General features: G+C 40.7%; 1 protein-coding gene across 3 annotated transcripts in view; it reads left to right on the top strand.

The window, feature by feature from the left end:
* The window catches only part of arhgef25b (Rho guanine nucleotide exchange factor (GEF) 25b), a 27,651-nt gene extending 7,539 nt beyond the window's left edge, over positions 1-20,112 (top strand). For 2 of the 3 annotated variants that reach the window (XM_056388020.1, XM_056388002.1), the window contains 15 exons: positions 8,368-8,690; positions 8,787-8,891; positions 12,911-13,038; positions 13,676-13,742; positions 13,990-14,093; positions 14,292-14,361; positions 15,292-15,381; positions 15,473-15,565; positions 16,007-16,057; positions 16,170-16,247; positions 16,332-16,523; positions 16,603-16,783; positions 16,866-17,071; positions 17,170-17,310; positions 19,153-20,112. In XM_056388020.1, coding sequence (XP_056243995.1) covers positions 8,382-8,690; positions 8,787-8,891; positions 12,911-13,038; positions 13,676-13,742; positions 13,990-14,093; positions 14,292-14,361; positions 15,292-15,381; positions 15,473-15,565; positions 16,007-16,057; positions 16,170-16,247; positions 16,332-16,523; positions 16,603-16,783; positions 16,866-17,071; positions 17,170-17,310; positions 19,153-19,257 — 1,920 coding nt within the window. In that variant the 5' untranslated portion in view covers positions 8,368-8,381 and the 3' untranslated portion in view covers positions 19,258-20,112. The remainder of the gene's footprint in view (positions 1-8,367; positions 8,691-8,786; positions 8,892-12,910; positions 13,039-13,675; positions 13,743-13,989; positions 14,094-14,291; positions 14,362-15,291; positions 15,382-15,472; positions 15,566-16,006; positions 16,058-16,169; positions 16,248-16,331; positions 16,524-16,602; positions 16,784-16,865; positions 17,072-17,169; positions 17,311-19,152) is intronic. The other variant, XM_056388011.1, reaches the window with a different exon arrangement.

Here is a 20,112-nt window from a genome sequence, read left to right as displayed (position 1 = left end):
CAGGTTTTGATTTTGGATTTTTACCTAGAGACAAGGTACAGAGTCACTTTCACAAATTGTCTTCAGGTTTGATTCTCTGTAAATTTTCAGGCTGTGTTGGGAAGTGATGTGATACAGGTACAACAAGAGGTGCAACCCAGTGAGTGATTCATGTTCCAAAGAGACACAAACAAAAACAGTGATAGAGTCACATCTGGATCTTTGGAGTGTCTCTGAATATGCTTCTGATCACCGAATCATGGAAACACAAGAGTCAATGAGTCACTGTCCCGACATTCCTTTCCATAAAAAACTAGACCCCTAACCACAGACACACACACACACACACACACACACACACACACACACACACACACCCACCCACACACACACACACACACACACACACAGTTTATATGAGAAAAGAGAAATAGATATTAAATCACACACATATCAAGGATAACACAGTCCAAGTTTTTTACTGTGCTTCTTGATGAAGACTAGAGTGACAGTGTCTGTGAACGTCCAAGTAGCTGACTCGGTAACTGTGCAGCTAAAATGCTTTAGCTACGGTTACATGAGTAACCAATCAGTGATTGATGTTTTTTTTTTCTGTTTGGAGCTTAAATGTTTTTATTTTTATGCTCCATTTTAATTATTTAACTAACAATATCATTCATTGATATATTTATATATGTTATATATTTTCATATTTTGGAGAAATCAGATAACTTTTCATACATTTCGTCAGTTTTGGGAATACATATGTAGCAGTTTGGCAGTTAGCATAGCACAAATCTTAAATACTATGAGATGAAGGCATTAGTTTACATTACAAAGACTTTGCTCTCTTATCTTTTTGTTCCTGCTGTAGGGTTAGTTTTTTTTGTTGTTGTAGTTTTTCCATATCAGATGCATTTCTGACTGCGGTTCTGTGTGATATATGTGTGTGGCAGCAGGTAAAAACAGAAAGTGATTTCCCTAATCTGTACCCCCACACTACTGTGACCACTGTTTCAGAGGAAAGGCAGCTCTACACACACACATGTTTGAGCATGCACACACACAGGCACATACATAGACACGTAAACACGTCCCATTACTGCCCTCGACTCCTAAGTCCTCAGTTGTTCCAGTTGCTCGGGGAGTGATTACAGAGCAGCTCCTCCGTGACCTCCACTGCTCTGACAGACCCACAAATAGACGTGTGAAATGTGAAAATGAAAACACTTGTGTGCTGAGATGCCTTGCTTTCTCACCTTTGTTCACAAAGCTTAATAGAACATCTATGGCACTTTTCTCTGGGATACACATCGCCTGCGTGACGTGATGCCAGTATTGCTGTTATACAAGATGTTTTCAACCCTGTGACTCTAAAAATACCTTCTTTTGTCTGTTTGTGAGTCTGTGGATGAGTTTGCTTTGTGTTTATAGAAAGACTAGCAATCAAAGTCAGGGTAGTATCGGCTCTCTTTTTTTGTCTCTGTTTGTCTCTTCCTCCATACCTTTTCAAGGAGTGATGTACTTTTGCTGGGCAGCCTTTGCTTCGTTTTTGAGTTGTTCTTATGTGCACTTGGGTTTTTGATGTCACTCTACCTCCCCTGAAGACTTCTTCCCCATTACTTCTTCATTTTGCAACCCCTCTCTCAATGAGTGTGTCATTTCATTTGGTACAATGTCCGTGAGCCAAAGAGAAACACCATCGGGATAAAGTATGTTTGGGAAACTTGCTTGGAAATTTACTTGAATGTCCTGCCAGCAATCTCACTGTCTCATTACACATGCATCACTCTGGCTCAGAAACCAGCATGACTAATAGTCTATTAGCCCACCAGTGTGTGTGAGGTTGTCACTGCCAGTATGTGAAGAAGTAAACATGATGACTAACAAGCACAAAAGTGTTTAGTTACACAGAACACATACATATGTGGTAGACTACATATCGACTTAGCCATTTTGCATTTTTGAATTTGATTGCTGGGTGTTTTGCTCTAATATTGTCATTGAACCACTGGACTGGCTGATCTTTATTTGAACTGGGTTTGCATTAAAGCGCTCAATTAGTCAGTGAGATGTGGTCTTGTGTCCCTACAAGGGAAAGGTCCAGCAGGCACAGACAACTCAATCTCCTTGTCAGCATTCAAAGTGCTTTACATAATGCATTAAAACATGAGATATGGATGAAAACAATAAAATGCTCATTTAAAACATAGAAACCCTTGACAGGAAGAATACAACAGAAACAAGTAGTGACAAACTAACAGAGAATGATCACCTGACTATGCGTTTTAGTGTCTTTCAGCTCATTTTTCAAGTTCACTGTTTTGATTCATTCTCAGCAACATACACGTGCACATAACAGCTGCAGCAGACACCTGTTTTCAGCCAAAAGCTTTGAGAAACCTGCTGCATGCTCACTGCTTAGCACCAAACAGCAGACAGACAAAGTTAGCAACTCGCTGTTGAACATAGTGGAGCCTGTATCAGCTAAAGAGCCAGATATTTACCCAGAGTAAATGTTTGAGACCAAGACACAGACACCTATCACCAGACACATGACTTAAAATAAATGCTAATTCTGTATAAGATGATAATATGTCAATGTTGTGCTGACAGTTTAAAGTTTAGTCAAAGGCAGTGGAGAAAGTAAACATTTTAAACCTCAATTTAGAGGTATAGTCAAAGAAGGGACAAGTCTTCTGTCCTCTGGACGTTTGTTCCAGCTCTATGGTGCATAGTCTCTCAGTTCTGTTTCTTCATGTTCAGTTAGGACTCGGGGCAGCTGTAAGGAGGGAGCTGTCTTATGCCAGTGCAAAGACCTGTGAAACTTGTGTGTTGCATTTAATACTCAGTTTTAACCTGAACTCACACCTGACCTTAGCCAGACCTTCACTGAGAGGAGATGGAGTAGACTGAGATGATTTTTTGGGGTGAGAGACAAAAACTACAGTAAGAAGAGTGACCACAGTGTACGAGCGAGATTCAGCAGCCTGCAGTGCCGTGGGAAAAAGGAAGTGGTGTCCGACAGGATTGTAGAGACTCCAACTGGGTCAATTGTCAACATGCAGGATGTAATCACATGTGAGGGTGAAGGGATATTAATCATAATCATTCTTGTCATAGATCAGAAAGACACACGCTGGTCTGATTAACAACTAACACTGTCAAACTCACCAAGGACAGTTTAAAAAGTATCAGAATCAATGCAGGAGAGCCAGATCTAGCGACCAGGCTGCAGTATAGTCTGTTAAGCTCTCTTCTTTCTAATGCTACACTCACAGATGTTTTCATTTTCAGACTTCAGCCGGAACCAACGTTGACATCACCTGAAGACATTTATCGCATTCTCACACCTCACACTATTTTTTTTTCAGGCAGTTCAGGCCAACGACTGAAAAGTCAAAGCTGTTGGTAGCAGCTGCATCCAAATTTATACCATAGGATAGAGTAGAGATGAGTATGTGAGTAGGTGGTCGATCTAATGTGACCCTGGTTTAAGCTTGAGCTCCATTCTGTATTTTACCTGCGACAGTGACATAATGCAATAAAGCAAGGACCTAAACATTAGCATGTAAATGCTAAAGGTCCTGTGCCTGGAATTAAAATGTAATGTGGAGCTAGGAAGATGACATATTTATGTGTGTGTGTGTGTGTGTGTGTGTGTGTGTGTGTGTGTGTGTGTGTGTGTGTGTGTGTGTGAGAGTGTGTGTGTGTGTGTGTGTGTGTGAGTGTGGGGGGTCTATTCAACTGTCACTCTCCCAGATTGATAAACTGTGCATTAATCCTGCTAAGGATTGAATGGATGCAGACAATGTGAGAGTGGATGATTTGTAGGTTTGTTGATGACAGCGATGTGGATTGAGGTATTTTTCTTGGCAGTATTTCAACAGGAAGTGAAGCAGACCTTTTGAGCGCCAAATCGTTGGCGCTGATATCAGTAATGATGATTTCATCCAACACTGTGCACATAATATGAAACACCAACAGCAATCAGGTCCCATATACACGTGGCACACAAGTGAAGGCCTGGCACGTAACATGTGCAAAGCTTTAGTCATGCTTGGAGCTGGTGAAGTGTCATCATGCTCTTTGAAGCAGCGGTCCAACAGCTTCTCAATAATTCCTGGTGTTACTGACTGTGACCATTTATGGGGTTGAGTGGGGGAAGTAGTTAACTGTCTCCAAACCATCTGCCTTAAGAGAGAGAGAGAGAGAGAGAGAGAGAGAGAGAGAGAGAGAGAGAGAGAGAGAGAGAGAGAGAGAGAGAGAGAGAGAGAGAGAGAGAGAGAGAGAGAGAGAGAGAGAGAGAGAGAGAGAGAGAGAGAGAGAGAGAGAGAGAGAGACCACCTCAACAGCACTTCCATGATATAAAGTAGGTCATGGAAGCAGCACTCACTCTCCCATCGGAGCCAGATAAGCACAAATGTACTCTATCATGAGAACGGTCTTCTCTTTATACATCCAACAATATAAAAGCAGTTTAGTTTTATAATGTAACTCTATGTGTAATTATGCCACTTAGCCCTCAACTGTGCCGTGACATAGAGTCTCAGTGTTTTGGTTTAAAGGCAACCAAAAGTAATTCAAGTGGATAATATCCACCCGTTGCAATTACACATTGTGATTCAGCGATGGATACTAATTCCTCATTAAATTGCATCACGTCATATTGTTCATTGATGACAGACAATGTCCTACTCTAATTGACAAACTGCCACTTTACTCATAAATGACCTACCAATTAAAAGATGTAGAGTTAAAGTTACATTAAGCCACTCTTCAGGAGCGGACAGAGTCACCTGAACACCTAAGACACAAAACTCCTGCACATTGCTCATATGCTCACATCATTCATAGCTTTTGTATGGGTCAGTAAATTAACTGCACAACTGAAGACAATGTGAGGAAGTGTGGATATGGAAATGTAGGAAATCACAAAGTAAAATGCATAATCTAAGTAAAGCCAAGTGACTTTCCTTTTCCGTAGTGAACGGAAATAAAAAAATATTCCAAAAACTACACAAACAGTCTGCTCAATTTCAGCAGCAAGTTAGTTTCTGCTCTCGCATTTCAAACTGTCAAGCCGCAGGGTTGTACAATTTGCTGGCAGTGTTTGAGCTGATAGTGCTTCAGTGCAACAGAACAGGATTACTGGCAGGTTGACTGACCCCGTGCTAATGTTTGGTCCTGTTAGCTGCCATCTCTTTCCATCTGGGTAGGTGTGTTGTCTGAGCCAATGGGGTCACAGAGAGAGTCAAACCCCTCCCAACCTTAAACCATCCATCAATCTGCATGCACTAGAGAATTTGAGTTACACACGAAGCCACCTCCACAGCTGACAAGTCACACTGATCAGCCTCGCTGAAGTGTGAGAAAAAATAATAAAACATTAATGTTTCACTATTTTCATCGACACAAGGTTTACACAACATAAAAGTGTTCAATATCATTTGGATGTCCATAATTCCCGCCTGTGAGGATGCGTTCACAGCATGCATGCTTGCACGCACTGCTGACACTCCCTGCAGTCCGGATGGTGCTCCAGCTGTTGCTCCGTGGGAAAATGACACATTACATAAGTGTCTCAAACAAACACGACATGCTGAGTTGCTCAGCTCAGCAGTGATTTGGACGTCACAGTGACCATCACACACAATTATGGGTCAGTTCAGAGAAAGTGTCGATGTTTTTGCAGGAAAACCTGCAGTATGGCGCACTTGTATCATTTCAACAGATGGTGAGATGGTCATTAGTGGTCCTGTATGGCCTGACCTTGATAGAAAACAACAACAACAACAACAAGGAGACCAGATGGCTATATTTGTGTGCATGTGGACTTTTGTAGATGTTTGCAAAAAGTGAATTTCTGTTTTTATTTGGGTCACATAGTTGAGGATTTGGCTGGTAAAGCCAGTCTGACATTTTCTGGTCAATTGTTGGGATGTTTGGTCTCTTCTTATTATACTGAGCGAAACAAAACTACTGTGAAAAGTGACAGGAAATACATGAGAGAGACAGTGGTATGCAGTGAAGATTGTGAGACAGACTGGATTTGACAACACAGGCTTGATTGATAGGTCTATACCTTTGGTCCAGAATGAAATATCTCAATAACTATTGGACTCTGAAATTTAGCGCAGACGCTCATGGTCCCAGAGGATGAATCCTAATGACACTGTTGATCCCCTGACTTTCCCTCTATAGTGCCAACAGCAGGTGAACATTATTTAAATTATTTTTAGTAACTTGTCTCAATGTCTAATGGACTGATTTGGTGCAAGCTTTCCATTCAGGATGAATTATAATGATTGAACCTTCAAAATTTCAGTTGCTGCAGAACTTTGTTTTATGAACAAGATATTTGCAAAACTAATGACCTTCCCATCACTGTCAGCTGTACTTTGTGTTTTTCTCAATCAGCTTCCTTTCTCCTATCGTCCTAAACTGATTGATTATTGTTGGTCAGCATGAATTGTGATAAGATTCATTTGGACCTCTCAAACCTTACCCCAAGGATCAACAGAAACACACACACACACACACACACACACACACACACACACACACACACACACCCTGACCCTCCTCCCTTCCCTCTATATCATCCCATTACTGAAATGAGTAATGGAATGTGACTTTGCCAGATGATGAATTAGTTTAATCATTGAAATTAATTATTGAAGCCTGATATAAATGTCTAGATTGTTTTATGGGAGACTAAACTTTTGTCTGACAGTCAGCTCAAGGGACCAGCATATACAGTACATATATGTGAATAAAAGCACAACACAAAAAAGCCAGTGTCATGAACGGTGGATGAAGTATTTAGGGAAGAATAAGAAGAATAAATAGAAGGAGAGCTTAAATGGAGCAGGAAGAAAAACACATCATTCAGTATTTTACTGTCAATATGGTGTCTTGTTTAATAGCTGTATCAGGCAGTTTTGGCAAATGGCTGACCCAGATTTTCACTGGCTTCTTGAAAGCTTGTTATTATGATTACAGCTTACATAAATGTGCTGACAGGGAATAGTGGCTTCTGGGAAGAGTCCAAAACGACAAAGTGGGGCTCCTGAAAGATTCCACTTTGCTACCATCAGCAGAACAGAGTGAAATGTTGCTGTTAGGATGCCTGATTAAAACAGTGTGGTTGAAGATTAGGTACCAGTTTCCACAGTCTAGAGACTTAAAGCGGGAAACAAGATCCAGCTGTGGCGTAAAAAGGGTGTCAGCTCCAGAGTTGGTCAAGCCTGGGTAGTAGATCGAGGGCAGATCAGCGCAGACGTGATGAGATCAGTTTTAAATGACTTGAAGTCACAGAATCCAAAAAACTCCCTCGAACCTTTGAATGATTCATCCACTGTTCACATTATAAGTCGGCACGTAGGTGAAACAGGGGTCAGAGTTGTAGCCGCAGAGAGTTTACAGTCACCACAGTTGGTACGAGCAGGACTATAATGATTTATAGTGTAATTTATAGCCCAGTGTAGATTTTCAGATCCAGCATTCACAGTGTCGTGATTCCATGGAAAAAATATTAAAATTTTAACCAGTGGTGGCAAATACATTTATTACTCAAGGACTGTACTTACTGTGCGTACAATTTCAAGAAAGCTGGACAATTTTTGAAACTATTTTGATTATAAAATAGTTTGAAATGAGCTCCTCTTTGACCGAGAACAACAATAACATTCTCGCTATGCATCAATAATAATAATCTAATCATACATAATAACATAACATTAACAGTGGGTAATCTGCTGCATAACGAGAACCTTTACTGTCTATTTAAAGTACATTTTGTTAAAACTGTAAATACAGGATGTCTATATTCCTGTATTTCTGCATTTATCTAATTAAAACGTAATTCCATCCTACACAACATGAGGTCTGCCTCTATGAATACAAATAATGCTTTTGTCATTGAATTGAAAATGAGACCGTCTGTGTTTAGTTATATTTTATTTTACATCCATCCTGTCTTGTAAAGTTTAGTAAAAAAAAAAAAAAACTGTGTGAGTTACACAGATTTCTTTGGTTGTTGTTACCACATTTTTGGTTTAGCTACATTTTCTTTTAACACTGTACAACAAATGCAAGCAAGTCTAACTGGTATAAAATTTCCAGTTAAATGCATGAGTCGTGAGAACAGATCTGTTTTTGTGTTTATAATAATTTAGGACCGGTAGGTACAGTAGCTGCAGCTACTAAAGTTACAGTTAGGGTTTAACACAGGAAATTGAACAACATTTTTGTGCAGAAATCTGTCTGCGCCATCTGACCTGAGAGGATGTACCCCACAATTAGCGGCTGTATTTTAACCCAATCCTTTTCCCCCTTTTCTCCCCCTTCCTCTCCCTCTCACTCCCTCTCACTCTCTCTCTGCAGCAGAGTCGTACTCTATGGCGGGCAGTGATGGTAGTATCGCCCCATCAGTGGGCTCTGTGCCCCACCAGGCCTCAGGCAGCTCCAGCCCCGGCTCACACTCCTCATCTGGAGGATCACGGCACCCTGTCAGTGCCCTGAAGAAGTGGCTCACCAACCCCGTCCGCAAACTGAGCTCTGATGCCAGAGGAGGAGCAGGAAAAGTCGAGAAGCAGATGTGCAGGTCAGACGGGAGGCAGCCGCCTTTGCTTCTTTCCCACAGTGAGGCTCAGCCGAGGCCCCTGGAACCGCACGGTAACTACACCATCCTCCCCTCTGGAGACACGGTGAGCCATAAAGACTTACATTACGCATTTATTCACCCTGAGGAAGCACACTTTGTCTGCTTGTTTCTAATGGCTGTTTATTTTTGTGTTGTACAGGTGAGGAGAGACAGTTTGGCAAGTCCAGCAGCTTCTTCTCCTATACAGCCGTCGTGTCAGAGCCACTTATCTGACCTCCTGCAGGACAGAGACACACGGAGTCTAGTAATGACTCTATTCTATTCTATTCTATCCTGTTCTATTCTGTTCTTCTACTGTTTCCTTCTTTTCTATTCAATATTGTTCTGTTAAATCTTTTTCTATCTCTGTTTACATGCACCTACACACACACGTTTGTCCTGCTATACTTGTGAGGACCCACACACACACACCCACACACACACACACACACTCACACACACACACACACACACACACACACACACACACACACACACACACACACACACACATAAATATGTCATCTTCCTAGTATGAGCAGTTTGTATGAGAAAAGAGTGAAAATAGATATTTAATCACACACATATCAAGGATAACACAATAAAGTCCAAGACTTTCATTGTGCGTCTTGGTGAAGCACACACACGCAAATCAATACTGAGAGGTCTTGATTCAAAAGCTTTTTCTGTCTTTCTGTCTGAGGCCAAATTTAGATTTGCTATAGTTGGATTAAAGGCTCAGAGTCATAACAATCATATCACAAGTTGTCAGATATTCTATTACCATATATAACAGTGGTTCCCAATCTCTGGGCCAGAGACTGGGACTGGACCCAGGGACATTCGTCAGTGGGCTGTGATGAAACAATATGATTCGACAAAAAGGAATAATAATTAAACTTTGTAGATTCTTTGTGCAATAGTTACCGACACAGGATACTGATTTCAAAGTGATTTTGGAAGGTCCACAGTCCATAAATCACCCTCTACTCCATTTGTAAAAGCTGCCTTTCCAATACTGTTGGCACGAGCTAGTTAATATTATGAAGAACCAAAATGAAGGGAGATTTTCTATGGCGATAAAAGCAGATAAAACACATTTTTTTATGTGTTTTAAAATCCAAATATTTGATCTGCACTAGAGACAAGCCATTACTTTGGTCGTCTGATCTACAAGTCACGTCAAGTAAAAAAAAATCAGATGCAGTCCAAAAAATAGTTGGGAAACTGTTGTGTATAATACTTATAGGTTACTATTGTGATGAGATGAAATTACACTGTGTATAAAATTGTACTTTTTAATAAGAACATATATTGAAATGAGTTGAAGAAAAACACATTTGAAAGTTTGAATTATGGAGGTAAAACAGTCCCCGGACAATAACTATAATTCTTTCACTGGAGCTTCTCTCATCATTCAACCTTTAGGTAATGCAGGTCTCATAAACTAATAATTTATATGTATGTACTGAAACATATACACTGAAATATCAAGGCAACTCACACTCAAACTATGAATTAGAAACATACACAGGTAACTCTACATCCTGTTCAGCTGTGTCATTATGAGAAAGGGATCTTATTTTCACACATAATTTTACTTCCATCAATTGTGCCAAATGAACAGAACATATTCTCACATTTTGTTGCATATTTTGTGTGCGTGTTCACACACGAGCGCACACACCGCTTCTTTCTTGAAACCCTTCCCTGTACTGAGCGCTCCTTGAAAGGCCCTGGTGAATGGAATCAATCCTGTGGGCTTTTCGAGACGCCATCTGGAAGTAATCAACTAACCAAGCAGTCTGTAACAGGCTGAAACAGGGTCAGGGTTAGGGGTGAGGAGTTTACTCTGAAATTAGAAGAAGAAGAGGCCTAAAGGCAAGGTGAGAAACTGGCCTTTGGATGTCGGGCAGTTCTCCTCCAAGGATGACAGAGTCAAGTTTCATTAGCTTTACATAACAGATAAGTAGAAACGGGTTTTGAACAGTTCAAATCCTTTCACCTCTCAAGTCAGCTCGATAAATTACTGTCCTCACTTTTAGCCTTTTTCAGTCTAATAGCCTGTTGGGATAAAATTACGTCATAAACACCTTCAGCTTTATATTTACTTTGGCTCTTTACTCCTCTATTCTTGTGCTGCTGTGATTAGAAAGACTTATCGTCTCTTTAAAGCAATAGTTTGACAATTTGGGAAATACGCTTATTCGCTTTCTTGCTGAGAGTTAAAAGAGAAGGTTGATACCACAGTGATGTCCGTATGGTCAATATGTTGCAGGAGCCAGGATAGAGACTGGAAAGATATGTTGAGATCAGTATATCTCTGTTGTTTAATCCACACAATAACCTAAATTTAAAAAAGACAGGTTGATAAATGCAAGAACATTAGTTCGCCACATAATCCCTTGTTAAACAGCAAATTATCACATTTGTTTGCACTTCAGTTTCTGTACTACAGGATTACACAAACAGTTGAAACGTGTTAATTAGTGAGTTTTAGAGGCGCTAGTAAGTGTTACCTTTGGACAGAGCCAGGCTAGCTGTTGCCCCTGTTTTCAGTCTTTATGCTAAGCTAAGCTAACCGGCTGCTGAGTACAGATGTGAGAGCAGTAATCAGCTTCTCAACATGAAAGCGTGTGTGTGTTTCCCAAAATGTTGAACTATTCCTTTAAACTTTTCATGGTTTTCAGAGGAGATAACTGCTGTAAGAGAGGAAGAAACCTCAAGAGCAAACATAAAGCGAAGCTCAGCAGTTTTGATGGAAGTTAAATCTGATGATTTGTGTGGGCAGGCTGCTGCGTGAGGACGTGAGCAGTCTACTCAGACAGAGTGAGAGAGCGAAAAAAAAAAAAAAAAAGGTAAAATAAACAGAAAGTGCATATTTGACCTACAAACTGCCTCCACAGAAGGATTATCATCTAGTGCACTGAGGCAGAGAACAAAATGTGGTGAGACTATGGTGTGTCAAGAGGATTAGAGTCAAATTCACATTAGATTATACTGCTTTTAGGTGAGGAGTGGTATTTGTTATATAACAACTCTCCATGCGGTGGTCAGTTATTCCCGACCTCTTTTATATGACTTGACAAATTGTGCAAATGTTGCTCATTATTCACCTTCATCCGTCAGGCCTGATTCCACTTTTCCAAATTTCTCTGCCCAACAGTCTCCTCAGCAGCAAGGAGAGACATTAAAAAGTGATTATTACTCTCAGGTTACTTGAGATTTAGGGGGTGGGGGTGGTGGGCAGGACTTTCCAAAAGAGGATCAGCGAAATTACCCTACTGATGTTTTCCCCAGAATTAAGACCCTCACATCTTCTTATTTTTCCACAGATGTGTGCTGGCTACGTCAAAGGATGCTGAGGCTATTCAGTTATTTCAGTGTGAGTGGCTGATGAGCAGTGGTCAGGCGTCACTGTGCACCATAGCCTTTCACCAGTATTCAGATCCTTTAGTAACAGCACCAACGTAGCAATTTGAAGATACTCCGTTACAGGTTTAATTCCTAAGCAAAAGTGCAGAAGTATTATCGTCATATTCAAATGTCCAAAGTAAAAGTGCATACATGCAGAAAAAAATGGGCTTCGTGACTAATGGATTATTATATGACATTATTTGATAGTTAAAACTGATGCATCCATGTCTAAGCAGCATTTTACTGTTACAGCTGGTGGAGGTGGAGCTACTTTTAACTGCTTTATATAAAGTTTTAATGCAGGAGTGACCTCACTGCAAAAAAGTTCTGCTTCACAAATGTATTGTATTTTTTTTTTTTTTTTTCAAATCTTTGCTTTTTAGGGGGAAATACTGAATAATTTTACCTCCTTTGGCACCAACTTGTTGTTTAAATGAAACCATCTGAAAGGTTTTAGGGGGGAAATGTCTCTTTGGTGGGACTGCTAACAATGCATAGTCTTCAGAAACATGTCAAGGGGCCTCAACTAGACGCTGCTTTTACATAACGGGTCCCAAGCCAAAACACTGGGAACCTCTGGTTAAATCTTTGACAAAGTAACTTATCACATGTTGTTTTTGATTTTAAAAGTGTATTCCATAAAGTAGCTAGTAGCCGTTAGGTAAATGTAGTGGACCAGAAAGTTCAGTATTTCCCTCTTAAATGTAGATAGAGAGCAGAAGATAGAAAGAAGCAGAAAATAGAGATACTCTAGTAAAGTACCACAAAATTACTGTACTTACTTTCCACCACGGTGTTTGTTTCATCTTACATAATATGTTACACTGATGTTCACCAAAAGCTGTACTATCTTGTTGTGTGTTTTAGAGTCAAAAATCCAGCATCAACACTCTCCAGGGAGAAGACAGCTGTACTGTGACTGACGACTCAGGTAGTCAGTGGTCTGCCATGGTGGACAGCGAAGAGGAGAGAAACATTGCCTTAGAGAAGAGCATGTAGGTGTTCGGCTTCTACGTTAAAGGAATAGTGCAACGTTTTCGGGAAATACACCTGTTCACTTCCTTTTACAAGGATCAGGTGAGAAGATTGATACCACGCTCATGTCTGTACGGTACAAGGTGAAACTGGAGGCAGGAGATGGGCAGTTTAGCTTCGCGTAAGGAATGGAAATGGGGAAACAGCTAGTCCAACTCATCTGTCCAATAGTAATAAAATCCCTATTCAAGCACCAGTTTATGTGCCAGACTATTTCTTGGCTGCGCGCACTGACTTCAGGGAGTTTATGTCCTACAGAAATAGTCTAACACATAACCTCTCGTAAAACCGAAGTTTATTATGTTTCGTTTTTTTTAGTGATCAAAGCAATGAGACATAATGTGTTGATTAGTGTGCTGTGGAGGATTTTGCTAGCTGTTTCCCCTTGTTTCCAGTCTTTATGCTAAGCTAAGCTAACCAGCTGCTGGCTGTAGCTTCAGAGTGGTATCGATCTTCTCATCTCACTGTGTGTGAAAAAGCAAATGAGCGTATTTCCCAAAATGTCAACTGTTCCTTTAACAACTATAGGCCTACATTTCTGGTTTTAATTTTTTGCCTGATTATCATGTATTTGCTGTTTTAAAATCTGTTCTTCAGATATGTGCTGACAGAACTCATAGAGACAGAACGGCTGTATGTGGAAGATCTCGGCCTCATAGTGCAGGTGTGTCTCTCTTCAAGGCTTCAAATAATCGGTTTTCATACAAGACAAAACTCAGACTTTTAATCACTAACACTATTATAATATTTATGTCTTAAACTGAAAGAGTCTGGAAACTATCAACTTCTGATTGATGTGATTACTGTGTGTGTGTGTGTGTGTGTGTGTGTGTGTGTGTGTGTGTGTGTGTGTGTGTGTGTGTCTGTGTGTGTGTGTGTGTGTGTGTGTCTGTGTGTGTGTGTGTGTGTAGGGCTACATGGTCACCATGGCCAATCAAGGAGTTCCAGAGGACATGAAGGGGAAGGACAGGATTGTGTTTGGAAACATCCACCAGATCTACGACTGGCATAAAGAGTGAGTTAGAGACGTCTCTTTCGTCTTTTTTTTTTCTCCCCGCTCAGTTCTTCTGAATTTGAACGATCTCTTACGGTTTAAGTTTTTACTTTTAATGAGCTTGTCATGTTTTTTTTGACAGTTTGCCATGTCCCCTGTTTCTTGCCTATGTGTGTGTTTGTTTGTTTGGTCTGTTCCTCCCTGCTTCGTGTCACACAGTTATTTCCTGGCAGAGCTGGAGAAATGTGTGGGTGATCCAGACAGCTTGGCCCAGCTCTTCATCAAACATGTGAGTCCCCAGATCAATGAATAACAAATGTAGACGAGAACTCTCTGTTTTCATTTCGCTGCATGTTTTGACTTGCTGAAGGTTGCAGCCGTCTCACAGCTCAGGGCTGTAACTGTGTGTAAAGCGTTGGCCCCGTGCCACTCAGATGTGACTTCATCTTACACTTCAATTGTCCGCAGGTGCAGCTGCAGAATAAATGGTTTTGTAATCACTGTGGTTTCACTAAAGCGCCGTCAAAGCCGACAATCAGCGTGAAAGATGGTCCACAGAGACCATGCTGTGTGTGAAAATGAGCCATGAAAAGTATTCACCCCATTATGAACTTATTCATATTTTAGCATTTTACTCTGAAGATAAAGACCATTTAATGTCAAAGTGAAAACATATCTGTGGATATTTCTCCAAATAATGAACAAATAACAAACACAAAACTAAATCAAAAGATGCTGATTCAATGATATAATGCAGAAATTCACAGATAAAAAAGGGTGTTAAATACTTTATGTTGTCGCTGTACAGATCAGTTTCAGTATGAAATCTTGCGGGAGGTTGGGAGGATAAACTACTGGAAAAATGTTTTGATGTGGTGCAGCTTTTCCAGCTCACCTTCTCTTTCCCACTGAACTCAGCATAGTGTAGCATGCTTAATTGAGCCACGCCAAATTAAACATTAAACCATTCTTTCTCAGCCATTGGAACTATTTAATGAGGCAAAGTTTCTGCACTGATTTCACCAAACTTCCACAAAACTCTCCAGGGGAAGAGAAATGCAACAAAAGCGGAGAGGAAACTAAGAGTCGGAGCAGCTCAGAGGTTTTATTCCCTCTCTGTTCTGGCCGTTCATTCTTCACACGGCCCCTCACACGCAAAAAAACACGTGTTGTTTAGAATAACTGTCACATGAACTGTTTCTCTGCCTTAAATCTGCAGGAACGACGTCTTCACATGTACGTGGTTTACTGTCAGAACAAACCCAAGTCAGAGCACATTGTCTCTGAGTACATTGAGACCTACTTTGAGGTGACTAAACTTTTAGACTACAGTAGATTTAACTGGAGCACTTTTTATTTATATCTAAAACCTTTTGTCTCTTTTCTTTTTTACCTGACAGGATCTCAGGCAGCAGTTGGGTCACAGGCTGCAGCTCAATGACCTGCTCATCAAACCTGTCCAGAGGATCATGAAGTATCAGCTGCTGCTGAAGGTTTGATGTTTAATGTGACTATTTTACATAATTTCTTGTATATTGGATTCATAAAATAAAAACTGTAAGAAGAGATTTTATACAACCTGGCAATACAAAAGTTGTTCCTATTAATGGCTTATAACTGATCTGAAAAGTATAGGAACTCATTTATTGAAGCCCTTCATTAAAGTATACAATCCCTTTATAAATGGTGATTTAGTAGAAAGTGGTACTGAGATTAAACAAAAAAATTACATGAAAGGGAAAACAAATTTAAACTGTAATTAATCTTCAAATTAATGGAACTTTTTGTCATAAAATAGAAAGTTAGTTATCCCATCAGCCTGTAGATGCACAGAGATTGTGTTAGAATTAAAGCATGAAAAAGGCATGTTTCTTCTTCATTTTAAAAATCCCTAAAACACTAAATAAAAGCCTCTCTTTGACCGGCTCCCTCAGGACTTCCTGAAGTACTACAGTAAAGCGGGAAGGGATGTTGTGGAGCTGCAGGTATGAGCTCAAAAATACAAAAAAGTATTGTGAATCTGTAAGTGGCAAACATCTATCTGTGCACCAAAGTCTCATTTTCACTTACTGGTTTTCAATTAACTTGCTCCATCAGAAGGCCGTGGAGGTGATGTGTTTCGTGCCAAAACGCTGTAATGATATGATGAATGTAGGCAGGCTCCAAGGTTTCGAGGTGAGATCTCTCATCGCAGATTAAACACGTATCCATGGCAACTTGTGGCCTCTCACAATGTTTGTGACATACATACTGTTTCAGGGTAAAATCACAGCTCAGGGGAAGCTGCTGCAGCAGGATACATTCTCTGTCAGCGAGCAGGAAAGTGGCTTCCTGTCCAGAGCGAGGGAGAGGCGGGTCTTCCTGTTCGAGCAGCTGGTCATCTTCAGTGAGCCAATTGACAAGAAAAAAGGCTTCTCGTTGCCAGGGTACACGTTTAAAAACAGCATCAAGGTTAGAGTAACACTATATTTCAACGCATCTTCGGTGTAGTGTTTTTCCTTGGTGTCTAACGTTAGGCTGACGTCTGCAGGTCAGCTGTTTGGGCGTGGAGGAGCACTCTGAGGAAGATCCATGCTGTCTGGTCCTGACCTCTCGGGGGACTGACAGCAGTGTGACACGCTTCATCATGCAGGCATTATCTCCGGAAATACAGCTGGCTTGGCTTAATGACGTGGTCCAGATCTTAGAGACTCAGAGGAACTTCCTTAATGGTACCAGAGTTTAGTAATAAAACTGCAGATGTAAGAGTTTGGAGCGTATGAGTAATGTGACATCTCTTCCTGTCCACTGCAGCCCTCCAGTCCCCGATAGAGTACCAACGCAGGGAAAGCAAGTCAAACAGTCTGGGCAGGAACATGAAGTCTCCAACTGCGTCAGCATCTGGCCTGCGACCTCACTCCTCGGCATCCATGGACCGACGTCAGCAGCCCCGCCTGCTTTCTTACAACGCCTCCCTGCCCTCTCTTCATCCGCCCAAACACTGCCCTGCCTCGAAGGCGGTGAGTGTACAGCAATACCACCATATAAGTTTAATACGCAAGCATGCTTCTTTCCATCTCTATCATCTTCTTTATTTGATTCATGTCTCTCTTTTAAGGTTTCCAACCCTTGTGCTGTGACACCTCGAGCAGCTCACTCGCCACTGTCCTCCCACAATCAGCTCAGTTTGTGCACAGAGGTGAGACACGACCGTGAGACGTCTAACGGTCTGACGCCCTGCAGCCAGCACAGCATGCAGGTACATCAGTCTTCATTTACACAGTGGAAAACAGAATTCATATTCTTAAGTTGACGTATTAGCATATCATATGTTTTTATTTTTATGTTCGGGTTTTGAGATATCAGTGTCTGAAGCCATCACGGTGCAGTTCAGCTGAATCCAGGTGAAAAACGCAATGGTCTCTACATTACTCTGGATAATCCACTGAACACACTGTGAACAGGTTTCATTGTGACTTTTTCTTCAGTTGAAAGTAGTTACGCCTGTGAACTATTCCTTTGACAGACAGGTCGCTTCATACCAGGGGTGGCTTTTTTTAAAAATGTATTTTTAAAGTGTATGAAGAGCGACTTAACAGCAGGTGGAAGTCGTATGTTTGCTGACCTCGGCTGGTGAAACCTTGCACCTTGCTGCAGTGACGTAGAAGTGTACTCCAGGGTGTGTCGTGCACAGTGACATCACTGCTGGGTGCGGTCAGTGGTGGTGATTTGAACTTGACATAAGATGGAGTAATGCCTAATTTTGAGCTTATACCTAGTTAGTTGGTCTATGGTCTTTATACACTTTATAACTACAGTGTTAAGTATTTATTGTTTACAGTAGAAATAAATTCACTGGGTTTAAAGTGTAGATCAGATCGGTGGAGCTGTTGCCTCTGTAGCAGCAGCCTCAGGCTGTTTGTTGTCATGATCACTTGTGATGAGGGGAAATGACTCTGAGTGATTTGGTCAAATATCCTGTTGTTGTTCCTGCGTTGATTCAAAAACCTGGACGACCTAAACTCTAGATGGTGTCATTCAGTCATCTACTTTATGCCAAACCCTCTGACCTACTGTTTTATCTTGTTGGCTCAGACTTCCACCAAGAGGAGGAAGTGGTTTGCTCACGGTGCTCTTATTAGTCAAGTTTATCTGGCCTGATTCCACAAAGTCACTCCCGTCCTCTTGTTTCTCGCTCTTTATGTTTTTGGATCAGCAGCGTTTGCATCCTGCTTTGGGTGCAGACGTACAAACAGGTTTCCTATGTAGCTGATAACTTTGTGTCTAAGGTGCTGATCCCTCAGGCGTCAAGCCTTTGTTGCACCTTCCTCACTGACTCTAATATTGTAAAAGTAAAATCCAGTGTCTAACATCAACCTAAAGTTGTAGTTTTTCATGTGGTGCATTTCAGCGTTGGAGAAGACAGACATTTTGTATACATACATCCTTTTTAAAGCTGCACTAGTAAATATTTCTGTATCAACAATTGATCAAATGTCTATGTGACGAACCCAAACTTCACTGTTTGGGTTTATTACTCTTAACCATTGTTTTTATGTAAAATAAAATCTCTATAAACTTACTGCATCTGCTTATCGCCAAAAGGCAGAAAGACACAGTTAGCAGCTAGCTGTTGAACGTATTTGAGCATTTAGCTGCTAAAGTGACAGGTATTTTTCTCAGGAGTTGATGGACACCAAAAAACAGAGCTAAAAGGAGAGTAAATATTGGACTTATATTCACCTTGTGATGTGTAAAATAGCAGCTGATTGCTCACATGTAGTAATATAACGCTCACAGCTTGTTGTGCTGCCTCCAGGTGGCTAAAAAAATTGATTAATGCAGCTTTAACACAATAATTTGTAATAAACTTTACTCTGTAGTGAATATTTTTAACATTTAAATCAGGGTGTTAATGAATCTTTTAAGTTCTAATCTCATTGTTTTATTCTCCGGTGGTTTAGAAATTAGGAATAATTTAACTGACAGTGTGGCTACTGTATTTCAAATGTCTTTTACTTTAACACAAAATAACATCTTTGAGAATCATGTATTGAAATTTGCAAGAAAGAAAATATTAATTTGTTGCTTTTTATTTCAGGGTGTGACTGCTAATTTCCAGGCAGTCACATTTAAGGGTGAGGGTGGGACTTATTCATCACATGGATCAAACAACCTGGATCAGCTCACAGAGAGCGAGCAGTAATGCCCCACGATGAAACACAAACTCACTTTACCCTTCTGAAGTGGGAGTGCCTCGACCGAGTCAGAGTGCTCTGTCAGCGTTGTTTGACTTGTTTCACTCCTACAAAGAAGTTATCAAGGTATCAGTGTCTCCATCTTCACATTTTTTCCCAAATTTCCTTCCAAGTTTCTTTCAAATCCCATCATGGTGCAGGCTAATCTGGATTTGATCTTGGTTTGATTGTGTTCGTCAGAGTGTGTGTGCGTACACTGCATATACACATCTACAGGTGGTGATGACAGATGAGATGAAGTGTGTGAAAAGATGTTGTTGAAGCACCACAGGGACTTCATGTACTTCATATTGTATATGTATAAATTTCTTACTTTTTCCACTGAAATTTCCTGATGGATATTTTTGTAATGCATAATATTTTTCATAAGGGACCAATTCCTTTTTTTCCGCAAGAGTACTGGGCTCTCACATCCCTTAACACAGTCGTACTCGCTTTCCTGAAATGGCTGTATCCTTGACTTCACTGGGTGACTGTAGATTCCAGTTTCACTGTGGGATCTGAATCCTTTCGAGCTGTGAAGTATGTCTGTGTATTCCCTGAAGATTAGCAAATATCTTGTGTTTTTCCCGTTGGTGGGCTATTTTAACCCTGCCATTGTTAGAGTGTTATCTGAACTAAACACACAACAACTCACACAAAGCGCGTGTCATAATCGAGCAGAAAGAGGAAAAAGGGAACAAAGATAAAACAGAGGTGCTCATATGTCACTGTCATCTTGAATGTAAATAATCTCATGTGGAATCATATCAATAAAACTTGTTGTGTCTGATACACACAGAATTAAAGAGAAATGCTGTTCA

The sequence above is a fragment of the Seriola aureovittata genome, chromosome 2 (assembly GCF_021018895.1).
Source record: "Seriola aureovittata isolate HTS-2021-v1 ecotype China chromosome 2, ASM2101889v1, whole genome shotgun sequence".
Taxonomy (NCBI): domain Eukaryota; kingdom Metazoa; phylum Chordata; class Actinopteri; order Carangiformes; family Carangidae; genus Seriola; species Seriola aureovittata.
This window is presented reverse-complemented; position numbering and strand designations above follow the sequence as displayed.